This window comes from Lepisosteus oculatus, chromosome 6 (genome assembly GCF_040954835.1).
Source record: "Lepisosteus oculatus isolate fLepOcu1 chromosome 6, fLepOcu1.hap2, whole genome shotgun sequence".
Classification (NCBI taxonomy): Eukaryota; Metazoa; Chordata; class Actinopteri; order Semionotiformes; family Lepisosteidae; genus Lepisosteus; species Lepisosteus oculatus.
The window spans coordinates 40716235-40731644 of NC_090701.1; the positions used below are offsets into that span (position 1 = coordinate 40716235).

Genomic DNA, 15410 nt, shown 5'->3' on the forward strand with positions numbered 1-15410 from the left:
ATACAGAGTAATGAGAACTCTTTTCACAGAACTACGTTTATGCATCTTACTTTGTTTTGCTCTTACTGTTTATATTGCTATAAAAATGCCTACATACTGTATCTTGTCTACTCACCTCATCTCCTTTGTCTTGTTTACTGGCAGTGTCTGCCTGCCTCTTATATAGTCTTCAGATTACTTCTGCTTAGTGCTTAGTAAGGGAAAAGTAAAACTAAGATGGCATTTCTAAGAAAACAGAACAAAAAAATGTTTCCGAGCTCTTTCATGTATCCTCTTAATTTCAGTAACTGATTACCTTGAAAGAGTATTAAGTATTGCACATAAACACCTTTGATCACAACTGCTCTCCCACCAGTCTCCAATAAAAGCCTATAATTAGAAGGCTGGACTGGGAAGTAAGGGCAGGCTTGGGTGGTTTTGTCCTTGAGTTATACTGATACCTCAAACAATAAACAATGTATCTCCCTGTCTGGACATATTGGCTTAGAATAGCCATCGAAAGATAACCTGAAATTGCCTTTGACACCAATAAATAAACAGGTTTTTATCTACTAAACATTATCTGTATTGTGTTCCTGATGAATGGGCACTTCTCTATTTAATGTACTTCTCTATTTCGTTTTTGAGCTCATGGAATAAATTGATAATATGGAAAAACAACATCTTTTCTGAGGGATCCCTGGATTCTTTCAAGTGTCTTTTATCATTTTGAACAAAGTCAAAAACAAAGAAAAACTCTCTTTTTCTCAAATCAAAATAGCCAGGTGCTAGCAGTTTTACTTTAAATTTACAAACATTGCAAGAAATAACAAACCATAAATCACACTGTAGTCACACCTATATTTGTTATTTATGTATACATTAATAAGCAAGGGTACTAGCAAATATAAAAAGGCTGATGTTTCCATCTAGGAAAAAAAAATACCTTTTGATCATAAAACCTTTATAAGCAAACATAAACTGCAGTCTTATCTGAGCTAAGCTAGAAAACAAGGTAGCTGAATAAAGACTCACTGTACATATTAGAAGGACCCCCCTTTCAAATTAATATGCTCTTTCGATGGCAAGAACTGAGTGACAAAGTCTTCCATTACCTTCCTGGCCAGAATGTTTATCTTCATTTACTACTAAAGAAGTAGCAAATATTGCACATTAATGCTGAGGGCATTAGATGGGATGTTTCACAGCATATACTGTATATAATTGAATTTAAATAAGAAATCAGCTTATATATTATATATCATATCATATATTGAAACTATTCTCTATATGAAGTAAACAAACAGTTTTGTTTTTATCTGCTCATTAATTCATACCAGCTTAGCTAAGACCTTTTCACTTCTGAAGTACTTATTATTTCTGAAAATGTAAATACACAACATTCAAACACAGATGAGCAATTTAAGTTGCTCCTTGAAAAACAAGAACATACTTTTAAGCTGATTTCTTTAGAAATTTTGCCATGTCTACCGACACTTACATTAAGTATATATATAGATCTATTTTATTTATTATAAGTTCTTTTGATTAACTTTTCTATAGTTTTTCATATAATAAATCTCAATCTGTGAGACATATTGTATTCTTTGCGATTTCGCTTTTTGAAATTTGGTAACATGTTAAGTTGTATTATATAAGATTATATAAGGTTTCTAAAGACTAAATTTAATTAATTTTCTAAAGACTATTAAATTAATTTTAAACTATTATATAATAAACATAAGTCAGAAAAATTTATATTTCTTCTGGATCCATATAGAGTGAGGGTGATACTTTGCTATTTATGCAGTGGCATGAATAAATAGTTTGTGGAGAAGATTAGCAATCCAGACCATAAGGGCTACAGAACATTCCTGTACAGAATCTTTTGGGGAAAGAGTTTACAGGGACAATTTTGTGGTGATTTGTTGGAGATAATCCACACGTTATGGATGTACTGTATGTCCACAAATCACTGGTGCAAAGACATTTATCAGAACTTTCCTTAAGAAATAATTCTGTATAATTAGTGCACTTTATATCCCGAGCAGAATATTCCCTGTTTCAAATAGACATTTTAATTGATAAGGAACAAGTAAAGGTTTATTCCCTGCTGAAAAGAGAAAAAAAGAAACACAGTGTTTCAGCTGTGGAGCCTTCTCTTTCATTTTTTCCTTATTATATTTCCAGCTTGATACTAAGAAGTCAGACAAGCATCCAAATGGAAAGTTTGAAAGAAAAATCAGATTTGTTGGTTGATGTATTTTCTCAAAGCATTAAGGATTCAAATCAACACAAATTAAGGCATGGAATATGTTGTTACAATTAGGGGGTTATGAAAATAAGAGAAAGAGAATTGGAGAATTACCAAAAACACCAGCAGTAAAATCAATGATTAAAATAAATGATCATAACCCCCAAATTGTAAAGATTTTGTCAAGATTATACTCTAATTAGAGGCACTTGACATATTAGTTCTCTGGCACAGCTTTGGTGAAAAGAGTTATAAGTCAGACACAATATATATTAAACAAAATTGTATTGATAATCACACAACACAAAATAAATAGCACACAACATACAAAATACCAGTTACAAACAAGGCATCTCAAAAGTCTACATCCTACATCTAGAAAAACCCCAGACAGCTGACCAAGTCTTCAAAATACTAAAAGGATAAACAGAGAGATACACTTGCCCTCTACAAAGAACTGAATATCACCTACAGGTAAATTTCTCTTTATGAATCCAGATGTCACAAAGTCAATGTGAAACCTGTCTCCCTATTCTGTAAAATGCATTCACTAACCAGGAGAGACCATTTTTAACTTAGATATTCTGTATAAAGGAAATGAGAGCTTCCTAAGATAACTCAAATCTGGTCTTTATGGTTGTTCAGAACCAGCACCTATCGCCAGGCACGCCTTTTTCTCTCTGCCTGTGTCATGCTGTCCATCCTCTGTTCTCTTTCTCTCTGTGTCCCCCTTCTCTCTCTCCCTGTGTTTTTTTAACCTGTGTTCCTGGGCTGTTGATGACTCTTAATGATTTACAGTACTCTGAACATAACCAAGTAAACCTTACAATTTCTTTGATCAATGTGCTTCAACCTCCCTACAACTGAGCACACACCTCAGTTCCCTTCTTACTTTGAAGCTCTAAATTGCCCAATGTTGACACTAGCCAGGTCTTGACAATTGTCTCTAGATCCTGAGACACCTCAATAACTATTTCCAGAAGCTGTAACAGTACTGAATACACTGCCTAAAATACATCACAATGATCACACAGTACCTAGCTTCAGGTAGCTACATAATAATTTAATGAATTTAACTTATTGGTTTTATCCCTTCTCCACAATGTAAATCAGATTTCTACTCGGGATATAAAGTGCACTAATATCAATGTGTTCTTATATTATCTTGATAACTAGGATATGTACTGTAACAGACTTAATAAATATTTTAGTGGTGTTGTTAAACACTAAAGTGATTACAGCAGGTGTAATGTTTTGCACTTGATTAATGTAATGTGAGACACAGAGAATGACTATTTTTGATCAAATCACTTATTTTTACCATTTCTTCTTTAACTTAGAAAAATAATAAAGATTTGAACAAAATTTTTTTAGCTTTTTCAGTGATACATGATTTAAAAATTGCAAAGATTTTATTCAGGGATTCAGAGAAACTCCAAGCACATGTTACAAAGGACATGTGAAATGATAACAGAGAGAAATATTGCAAAGTAGGCCAAAATCAATAATTAAAGTTTTTTTCAGTATTACAACAGCTTGACAATGGTTAAACTATGAAGTACAATGTCCTCATAAGATAATAATGGAAACTTCTTCTTATCTTTAATGATGGTAATAAACTAATAAAATTAATACTGCTATAAATACTGTATGTTCCAGGTGTTATTCATGGGAAATGTTAAAAAAAAACTGTTCATGGGAAAATGTCTGTTTGAATTATAGTAACATTTGGATGGATTATAATAATTAAAATCAGTCATGCCAAATGATGGCTTTAAAAGATACTGTGTCAAAGCTCTTACAACACAATGCATATAAAGCACATTTCACAGCAAAAAAATACCGAAGCCAAAACAAACATGAAAAAGTATTTTTTCCAAATGTGCTTGTTGGTAAGCCACTTGTTAATTTTGCAGCAGTCCTGTGCCATACTGAGGAATCCTAGGATCATGACAATGTGTGACCTAGAGCTCATGTGCATAAGAGAATTCTGAGTGATCAGGCTGTGTATAATTAATGCTATTTTTTTATTTTGAACGCTCATAACTTTTTTCTTTGTCTTTCTTTCTGTAATTGTTCATCTGTTTACATGATGCTATTCAGGGCAGTGTATAACTGAAGATAAGTCTTCCTCCTGGTCTACACACAATTGAAAATAGTGGGAAGAGAGACCACTAGTATGATCTGTGTAAGTCTGGAGTGCGTGTATCTAGTGTGGAATACATAAATAATGGAACAGCTTCAGTACATTCTGTATTCCTTACCCTCTTCTAAATCAAAGAATTTGAGGCTGGTATTTGATCCAGGTTTGACCATTGACCCACATGTCCAAAATATTGTAAAAACATCATTCTATCTCAGAAATATTGCCTGACTGACTGTAGCAGAAAAGAGGTTACTACATTTGACATTTTTAGAACTGGTTCCTGTAACACCCTACTCACTGGGGTTTCACATTTCACACTGAACAAACTTCAGTATGTCCAGAACTCAGGAGCCAGAATCCTGAGGTCACATGCAAGTGATCACATTACTCCTATCCTGGAGTCCTTGCACTGGCTTCCTATCAGGTTTCATGTTAACTTAAAAATTATTGGGCTCATCTTTAAAGCTGTACATGGCTTGACACCTCAATACCTCTTTGAGTGATTATCTCCCTACTCCCCATCTTGCAATCTTCCTTTATCTGATTCGGGTCTCCTGTTTGTCTTCCAAGTTTGTTTACGCTCTTCAGATGAAAGGGCCTTCTTTTGCTACGCCCCAAAGCTCTGGATTTCTATCCCTGAGGATATCAGGGGGTCAACTACCCTGTGAGAATTCAAATACAGACTCAAAACCTTCTTCTTCAGAAAGGGTTTTATGTAATATGTCTTCTCCTTGTACATTTTCTACATCTCTAATCCCCTGTGTTTCTCTGTTATCATCTATCTTTGCCTTCTGCAGGCAGCTTCTCTCCTGCTGGTCTCCCTGCCATTTCTCCACAGAAAGTCCCCATCCTGAATACTGCACCCTTTGCTCATTCCTTAACCTCAGCCTTCCTGCGCTTTTCTCTCTCTGCTTCCTACTCACTGCCTCACTGTCATCTTGTCTCTCCCGGATCTCCCCAAGATCCCCAAAGTCTTGCACTAGGGTCCCGACCTCTCATCTCGCTGCAGCACTGCTCAGCAGCAGCTGCAACGTAACAATTATCTTCCCTCTTTACAAACAGAAGCATAGGCCAATGCCAGCTGGTGTTAGCAGTGGGATAAATGATGAAGTATTCTTTTGGACTGCCAGAAGTCAGCTCCCATTGACTGTATCCCCATGATAGCAGCAAAAGACTGCAGAAGAAGCAAGAACCCTCGAGTCAGTAGGCACAGCCAAGGCTTCACAAGAGTCCTGACAATGACCACACAACTCGGGAGCAAGATGGCAGCAAGCAGTGGGGAACAGCAGCAGAAAGGTGCTTGGAGACAGCAGTCCAGGAATGAGAAAAGAGCACCAGTAGAGAAACAGCTTGTCCCACTGGGTTGGAAGACACAGAAGCCGACATATCTCTGTTAAATGGATAACACCAATGATATGCAATCCATTCATAATTTCCACTGCTCATATTCCTGGCTACTTAAACCACATTGCTGATTCACTTTCTTGTTTTCAGTTGCAGAACCAGTTAATTATCTTTCCTTTGTTTTCAATACCATATCTTTGCTCATATCCTACTCTAACTATAACAAAACACAAACCTTGAGATATACTTGTCTAGTCTTTAACACTCTGCTAACAGGGACAATTCCTGCCCTGCCCAAGTACAACTGCACATCAGCTTGCTCTGCAAATCTGAATCACCTCTGCTGATAACAGTCACACTTCTAACCTTCTCCTCACTCTGGAAAAACTGCATCTCCCCTCCTGTCGGTTCAACCTCCAAAGCACTGTTCCTTCTGCTGTTCTTCGGACACTATTCTTCATCTCTCTTTATCGGATCTTTTCATTTCTTCCCACGATACAATCAGTTACCCAAAAGAAACTCATCACAAGCAACTAGACTGTACATAGCCAGGTGCTTTCATTTATTACTTCAAATTAGACTCCACAATAAGGCCTTACAAACCTCTCCATTGCAAAGCCTGTTTCTATGTCAGAACCTTCCCAATCCACTTAAACTACACTTAGCAGATGCCCTGATTGTAAAACTTCTGAACTAAAGTTCAGGATCTTCCAAACTGCATAGGGAAAATAGGGAAATGCAAGACGTTAAAGTGTGTGCAAGAAATAGGGAAATTATTTATGCACAGTATTTACAACCTCACGTATATATTACATATTTATAGAGTATATACTCTATATACTAGCCAGACATTTATATATGTTAGATGAACGTATAGGTTGTACTTTCAATTGTTTTTTGCAAGCTACAAACTGTAACCCAACCATTTTTCCCAATTTGCTAACACCATCCAACTGACATATGTCTGAAATGACAAGCTAAAACATTCAAGAGTGCAAGAACAAATGACTCAAAGCACCATGGGGCCTATAAGGGACATTTTCCATAAATAGGCAGGCAGACATATCTGTGTTGTGTGGAGATTGCAAAGCTGGAAATGAATGCAACAATTTTCAGAACTACTAAAATTACAGTATATCAAAAAAATAATTTTCTTTACTATAATTCTATTATAGTAGTACTTAATATAATAGTAATAATAATATATTATAATAATACTATTTTTATACTACAGTATAAATAAAATATATAAAGTACAGTAAGTGTGTATTAAGTACAAACTGTAGTTTATTGAGTACAAACAAATGGTCTTACCCTTTGTCCAATGAAGGAAAACTTTCAACAAATTAACAGGAAAGTACTGTTTCACATTAAAGGTCACCAACACTAACCCCCTGTCCTTTATCTTTTTATAAAGTATAGGGGTAAGCTGCTTCATTAGTTAGAACAATCAGACTATTCACCTCCACAGGTATTATCAAGTAGGTCCTTTGAAATTTGAAAGAGAGACACTCCTAACAAAGTCCCTGGAAAATGAAGATTTTAAATAATTAAACACAGAACCCAAAGGTTTGAACGTGCCCTGGTCTCAATGAAAGCAGAGTAAGGGCTTAGAGATACGATCTTACCAGAGGTCGGTTGTTACCTTGAGGAAAATGAGAATTTTGAGGTTGAGAGAAAAGCTTCAGACACCCCCACATCAAATCAAAACAACAAAAACAACTATAATAATAATAATAATAATAATAATAATAATGTTTTCTCCAGACGAAGGTTTGATTTCAAATGTGATTTGCTCTCCTAATGTAACACAGAATCCCCGTACTTCTTAATTTTATGGTGATAGCTGGTAATCTGATTTAGTTTTTATTTATATTACTTACCTTACCTGTCGATAATGTCTAAAAAATAAATAGCACGACCTGTAATACTTTCTCTCAAACTTCATCTCAGGTCTTTATTTTTTATTTCGGTTGGTCGTCCTTATATCCTGCACCATCAGGCCACCTTTGCAAGACCAATGCTAGCAACTGTTAAGAAAACACCATCGTTTACTTAGCAAGGAATAATAACGTGTTAAGAGTTTCTGTTCGATATATACTGTATATAGTTTCTTTGTTGAACGAGTATACCGATAAGACAAAATCATGAACTAATTTGTCAGGCACCGAAGAATTAAAGAACGCTCTTGAAAAAGTGGTTAATTAATAACTCAGGTTTAGTGCAGATCTGCAGCAGCCTACGTCAGTATATGCAAATAACCTGTGTATTTCTGAATCTAGCGTCTGATGCTCTTGTCCTTTTAGCTTCAGGACAGAAATGTTATCAGAAGCTTAGACATTTTATTCCAAATTTTAGGGAAAATCTTTCTGTCATCTGCTAATTTCAAGAAACTATTTTCGAAGACTTTGCACCTCTAGCCTGAGTTGAATATGGCTAGATGTCATACAAACTGTATAGAAAAGCCCGTTTGCATCGGCTTTGAGAAGTTAGGACGTTTTATAGGAAGAAATCCCTGGTGTTTTTTTGTTATTCCTTTACTGATCTCCGCTGGACTGGGAGGAGGTTTTTATTTTCTAAAAGACCGAGAAGCGAATGATATTGAAAACCAGTTCACTCCCGTAAACGGACCTGCAAAGACCGAACGGCGTTTTGTGCAGGAAAATTTCCCTCAGAACTATTCTGAATTTTCGAGTCAAAGGCTGTACACCGAGGGGACATTTGCTTCCGTCATCGCGGTTTCAACAGGGTCGAGTATTTTAACAAAAGAGGCATTTCAAGAAATACTAGATTTAGATGCTGAAATCAAACGGATGAGCGTGCGTGCGGACAACGGCCAGTTTAATTACGCTCATCTCTGTGTCAGAACGAAGCAGAAGTGTGTTTCCAATGCAATATTAGACATTATAGACTATAATGCCAGTAAAATCGAAGACATTCATCTCACGTTCCCTATTTATATTTTAAAGAGTGGTTTTGTTTTTCTGGGATCCACAGTTGGTGGAGTGGTGACGAACGGTAGTTTAGCAGAAAGTGCCAAGGCAATAAGACTTTTTTACTATTTAGAAGAAAACGACGTTTCGGGTACTTTGTGGCTCAATGAATTTCTGAAAGTGTTTTCCAACAGCTCTACACATAGGACGTTTATCAAGGTAAGTGAAAAACTTAAAAGCCGTAGCTTAAAAGCCCGACAATATCTCTATTTTATTTTTATCTTTGAGTCCGGGTGCTCAATGTCTGCTGCTCGTCACATTTCCTGTCAGTGTCAAATTATTAAATGTTTAGATGTTACATTCAACTCACTCGATAAAATGCAGCGCAATACTCGCACAAAATGTTAGATTAAAATTTGAACGTTTAAAAAATGGCGTTTTGGATGAAAACAGTCTAAAATACGTACGAGTTATTTAAATTACTTTTAAGCGTGGTTACACCATTATTGAGCTAAATAAAAGTGGAAATACGAATTTTCAGGGTAATATGAACCAGTAACCACAAATACAAAAATATGTACACCGCTTATGGATTGAGACAGAAAACTTTGATGGCTGTCACCTCCTGTCAGAATTTCGTACCTTAGCAGTTCAGGGCAACTGTGATAACTGATGACATGACCCGTGAATTAAAATTTATTGCATACAGTTAGTCAATGGGTAACAGCAGCAAAACCTGATCCTGATCCATCAGAAAGGATACAATTTGGTAATAATAAAGAAGTTCTCCGGATCGGTACATCAGTTAATATTAAGTTTTCTTTTACCTGGTAATAAATTAAATTACAGTTATTTGCTTTTCGTTCGAGGATTTGTGTGTCAGAAAAGACTGTGATCCGATAGCCTGTAATTAACTTCTTTCTACATTTCATTATTTAATGGGCAACTGTTTTTAATCTACCCTCTTTCGTACAGTAGGCTCCTCTTAGATGAAACAAAAAAAAACCGATACAATTTTCAAATGGCCTTTTTTTTTAAGAGAGGATAAGGGGAGGGTATTTTTGTAAAATTGAAATAATCGATTCACTGAAATCATTCTATGGAGATTGTCCTCTGATAGACTTACTACACTATAAAATATCTTGGATTTGGTCGGTTTGTTTCTTAATCCCATTGAAGATAATCTGATTTTTTATATTCGCCATATGATTGCTCGTGAACTCTGTATTATAACGCAACGGGGGCTCAGGCGGGCGCCCTTGCCGCATTACGTCGGCCCCGCACCGTCCGGGGCTCGAACCCGGGACCCCCGCGTCTCTGCAGCGACCCAGACCCGTGAGCTAAAGACAGATCTCTCCACAGCTCAGTAGCTGTGGTCCTGCTATCACAGGGAAGGGCGGTGACATCACCTGCTCTGGTACGCCGGCTCTTACACAGTGCCTGTAAGCGTTACAGTATCAAAAGATCGCAAACCTGCACCAGCTGATTCAAAGTCTCGGCCTTTATTGAGCCTCTTAAATCCTATGATATTAAATTGCATGATAAGATAAATCATCGCATCAGAATCATAAAAATGACTGGCAGGTATCCAAGGGGGCAGATTCGATTGTACGTCGCGTTATTGTGTCGCAGTTTTGAGAGTCTGTGTGCTGTGATAGTTACGATCAATGTGAGAGACAGTAGGATTTTTTGCTCAGTCGGTGTGCAGCGGATTTTTAAAATTACGCCATAGAAAAAATAATTAACCGAAATAGTTAACCGTATTATTTCAGTGAAGTACGAGCTGTTACGATTGCCCAAGTCCTCCTTTTTGGTTGCAGTCTCCTCTACCAAAAGCCCTGCTACCATACCCGCCTCTGATCATTTCGTGGGATCATTTCTGTTTTTAACCAACATTTCTCTCAGTGGAAGCCTTTGCGCGTTTCTACTAGAAAACTAAGGCTCTTCTGAAAAAATGCCTACCAATTTAATGTAACTTCAGAAGACAGTAACAACACAATTTTCAAAACGGCAAAAAATAGACCTTGGCTGCTGATTTTTGAAACTTGATTTATATAACTGAATATATTTAGGCCTTCAAATGATTTAGCGACTTCATAGTGACACCATTTAATAAGGCTTTTGAAAGCTATGTAGTTACAGACTTTTTTTCAGAACTGATTTAGAAGCATTTAGCTTTGGTAATCTGTTTTATTATTCATCTTGAGAAAACTGTGCTGGAACAATCCTGTCACCAATTTCAGTTTTCAAACTCCTGCTGTTGTTTTGTTTACACCAAGAGAGTGTCCGCAGCCATTTGTGATCATAGTTTTCACACGTAATTCAAAGCTGCACGGTGTTGAGTTTTATGCGAGGACAAAAAAGAGTTTGATTCAAACGTTACGCACTCATATCGAGAACGTAAGAATGATCACAAAGGCTACAATGAATAAAACACAAATATGCATTGTCCTAATTAAGTAAGATACAGTCTTGATTCTGGGGTCTAGTGTAAACCAACTGAAAAATACTTTCAGCTAATACATTCTGTAGAATGATTAATAACAACAGGGAATCATATGTGGTTTATGTACGATTCAAATAACAGTAGTCTTAACAGTGTTACTTGCACACTTAAGTTCGGACATCACGGTAGTCATAGTTTTTGTTTTTTAGACTCGGATATGCTTTAACCACCGTCAGCTTTTCGGTTGTATTTACTGTTAAACAGGGCTTAAACGTCCAGGATTTCATGTTTGAAAAAAATATCTTGCCCATTAGTAAGTGGGCCATGCGGAACAAAATAAGCCGCCTGTGACTCTTCTTCGCCTTCAGAAATATTAAAACGTTCGTTTTGGGGGGCGCTGTTTGTGCAGCGTGGCACCACTTTTATTAAAGGGGGGTGGGCTTTAGGCTGGACTCGCTGTCATGACATGCACAGTTTCATATGACTTCTTCTGTTTCGCAGGTGTCTCCGTTTACTTCTTTATCTAGGCAGGAGGAGTTTGAGGGAAATTCAAAGTCTGTGATCCCCTTATTTTCGATTACATATTTCCTTGCCATCTTATTTTCGATCGTATCTTGCTTGAGGTAAGTGTTAGTTGTTTTAAGGTTAAGAGACTATACGTTGAGATTTTTTTAAACCTATTATTGAGATATTGATATTTTGTGCTCTATGCCCAGCCTAGAGCCATGCTATGCTATGCACAGTATTTAATATGCTGTAAGGCTTTGTGTTGGTATCAAAAGAATTGATGGCTGGAATTTAAAATAATAAAAAAAATCAATGTTATTCTGAACCACACAACATTAGGTATCACCTTAAAATAACAAGTCTATATATTTCGTGGTGCTTTTACAATAATCAAAGTTTTTTGATATCAGAGCATCCTAGAAAACAAAGGAAGTCTTTGTTCCTATGGGCAGGAACGAACCTCCTGCAACTGTTAACAGATAATACAACAACATGAACTGTGTAGAACAAGTAATAGGTTTATTTCATGCTGAAAAGAAAAGAAAGAAAACACAACGTTTCGGCCGTGGAGCCTTCTTCAGGCCCCACGGCCAAAACGTTGTTTTCTTTCTTCTTTTTTTCAGCATGGAATAAACCTATTACTTGTTGCTTTGCAGACTATGCATGCTGACGCAGATACCCACCTGAACTGTATATACAGTTTAAAATGGGGCCATTCATTCCATCTAGTTTGATTGTTTCCTAGTAGCAAAGAGATATGAGCATCGTATTCACTCACATCTTGAAAGGAGCCAGGATATCAGCTTTAACAACATGGCTGGGTAGCCTGTTGCACACTCCCACAACCACTTTATACTTTATACTCCCTGGATGGGAAACCTCCTGGGAAAAACAAAGGTTGCTGCTGGAAGAGGTATTAGTGGGGCCAGCAGGGGGCGCTCACCCTGTGGTCCATGTGGGTCCTAATACTCCAATATAGTGATGGGGACACTATACTGTAAACAGGCGCCGTCCTTCGGATGAGACATAAAACCGAGGTCCTGACTCTCCGTGGTCATTAAAAATACTTGGGCGTTTCTTGAAAAGAGTAGGGGTGTAACCCTGGCATCCTGGCCAAATTTCCCATTGGCCCTTACCAATCATGGCCTCCTAATAATCCCCATCTATGAATTGGCTTCTTTACTCTGCTCTCCTTCCAACTGAAAGCGTTTTACCCTTTTCAAAGTTGTTGAGACTACAGCCCTAAAAAGACAACAGGAATAAGTGAAACATGATGTTATGATTAATATATAACTCTTTATATTTAATACATAACTTAAAAGGCTCTTGTCAAGTAACTGTCTTTTGAAGAACAGTTTGTGATCCTTTACTAATCTACTTATATCACAAGTCTTTATTAGAAAAAGAAACATGTTGACACCAACCACTTTTGAGGATCTTTTACTGTATTATTTTATAGGTTTGACTGTGTAAGGAATAAGGCCTGGGTGGCGTCTGTTGGGGTGATCTCAGCCGGCCTGGCTGTGCTGTCTGGTTTTGGGTTGTTGCTGTGCTGCGGTGTGCCCTTCGCCATGACTGTAGCCAACTCTCCCTTTTTGATCCTGGGTAAGAACGTCCTTACAGTATGTCCTTTCATTCCAGGTTCCACTGACCATCAGGGGGTTCGCAAACTTTTTTTCAAAGAAAATAATTAAATGTTCAGGGTGGCATGGTGGCACACTGAGGCCCTGAGTTTGATTCCTGGGGTGCCTCCACACTGAATAAAGTGGTTTAGAAAACGGCTCGGTGGAATTAAATGTTGACCCATCTTTTCCAGGGATTGGCGTTGACGACATGTTCATCATGATCTCCTGCTGGCAGCAAACCAGAGTTTGCGATTCAGTTGAGGACCGTTTGGCTAGGACGTATAAAGAGGCCGCAATTTCTATCACGATCACTACGCTGACTGACGTTCTGGCCTTCTACATCGGTATCATGACACCCTTTCGGTCTGTGCAGTCCTTCTGTCTCTATACGGGCACCACTGTCCTGTTTTGCTACTTTTACAACATCACGTTCTTCGGTGCTTTCTTGGCGCTGAACGGAAGGAGAGAAGAGAGCAACAGGCACTGGCTGAGCTGTAGGAAAGTTCCAGAAGTTTGTCCCCAGGGACGCTCTAAAGCCTACAGTCTGTGCTGTGTGGGAGGGGCATATGACTCCCAGACTGGCTGTGAGGAAGAGCAGCCAATGAGTCATTTCTTTAGGAAGTACTATGGTCCTTTTCTCACAAACACATGGACTAAAGTATTTGTGGTCTTGCTGTACGGGGTGTATCTGGGTACTAGTATTTATGGGTGCTTGCAGTTGAAAGAAGGCATAGACCTTCGGAATCTGGCCTCCGATGGTTCATATGTGGTAAACTATTATGACGATGAAGAGAAATATTTTTCCAAGTACGGTCCAAATGTTATGGTAGTTGTAAAGGAAAATGTTGCGTATTGGAATGAAACAATCCATATTGATCTAAAGGCGTGTATGAAAGATTTTAAAAACCTCACTTTCATTGACGGCACTGTTGTGACGTCCTGGCTTCAGATGTACGAGACAATGTTTAGCTCAGTCGATTTCAATGATAAACGTGCTTTCATGGGCAATTTAACTTCATTTCTAAATGTAAAGCCAGAGTTTAAGCAAGATCTGAACATTTCTCAAGGTAATATCTATGCCTCTCGCTTCTTTGTTCAGACAGTAAATATTAGCACAGCAGTCGATGAGAAGAACATGTTGAATAAGCTGAGGGAGACGGCCCAGAACTGTAAAGTCCCCTTACTGGTCTATCACCCTGCATTTATCTACTATGATCAGTATGCAGTCATAGTCAGTACCACAGTACAGAATATCGTGGTGGCCACAGCGGTGATGCTGGTGATCTCCCTCTTGTTGATTCCAAACCCTCTTTGTTCTCTGTGGGTGACGTTTGCCATCGGCTCCGTCATCGTGGGCGTAGCCGGGTTTATGGCTCTGTGGCAGGTTAACCTGGACTCCATTTCCATGATCAACCTCGTCATCTGCATTGGCTTCTCGGTTGACTTCTCCGCGCACATTTCCTATGCCTTCGTGTCGAACAGGAACGACAACGTCAACGCGAAAGCCATCGATTCGCTCTTCGTCCTGGGTTACCCGATAGTGCAGGGCGCTGCCTCCACCGTACTGGGGGTGGTGGCGCTGGCTGCTGCTGAGAGTTACATCTTTCGCACCTTTTTCAAGATCATGTTCCTGGTCATCTTGTTTGGGGCGGCTCACGGGATTGTTTTTCTTCCTGTGTTCCTTACCTTCTTTGGGATTTGTAGCAATAAGGGTGAAATCAGCACTGACCATGATAAAAAGAGCCACTGTGCCACTGGTGGTGGTGCTCAAGTGACCAGGAAAGATAATGACTTGGTACACAAACAAGAGATGGGTTTGTCATTCAAGGACCAATCACCAGAGATGTACACTAATCATGGTGCAGACTTGATGGACTGCCCATGAATTCAGATGAGACTCTATGAGCTGATCATCCTGCAGCAAAATTAGCTTCCGATTAACATGAAAAAGCAAGGAAACTTTTCTAAGTTGAATTCGCAACAGAGACAGGCTGAAAAGTATCGGAAGAGAAAAAAATATTGAAACAGTCTTTACATAAACATACATATTTGCATTGAAACCTCTTCACGAATTTACAATTTGTACTGTATGTGGTGAAATATTTATAGGAACAAGTAATAGGTTTATTCCATGCTGAAAAAAAGAAGAAAGAAAAAGAAAAGTAGATGCCTATGC

At 38.1% G+C, this 15410-nt stretch overlaps 1 protein-coding gene across 2 annotated transcripts; it reads left to right on the forward strand.

The window, feature by feature from the left end:
* Positions 1 to 8071: 8071 nt before the first annotated feature.
* On the forward strand, positions 8072 to 15410 carry LOC102683939 (patched domain-containing protein 3-like). 2 transcript variants are annotated; one of them, XM_069191259.1, is made up of 4 exons: positions 8072 to 8875; positions 11604 to 11725; positions 13069 to 13214; positions 13426 to 15410. In XM_069191259.1, the coding sequence occupies exons 1-4, from the start codon at positions 8156 to 8158 to the stop codon at positions 15117 to 15119; spliced, it is 2682 nt and encodes an 893-aa protein (XP_069047360.1). In that variant the 5' UTR covers positions 8072 to 8155; the 3' UTR covers positions 15120 to 15410. The 2 variants fall into 2 exon arrangements, with proteins under 2 accessions (XP_069047360.1, XP_015209474.2); XM_015353988.2 differs by lacking the exon at positions 8072 to 8875 and having other exon boundaries at positions 11537 to 11725; positions 13426 to 15408.

Coding starts and splice junctions, on each gene's coding strand:
- LOC102683939 (XM_069191259.1), top strand. CDS start 8,156: ATGGCTAGATGTCATACAAACTGTATAGAAAAGCCCGTTTGCATCGGC. Junction 8,876..11,603: donor CACATAGGACGTTTATCAAG/GTAAGTGAAAAA, acceptor TCTGTTTCGCAG/GTGTCTCCGTTTACTTCTTT. Junction 11,726..13,068: donor TCGATCGTATCTTGCTTGAG/GTAAGTGTTAGT, acceptor ATTATTTTATAG/GTTTGACTGTGTAAGGAATA.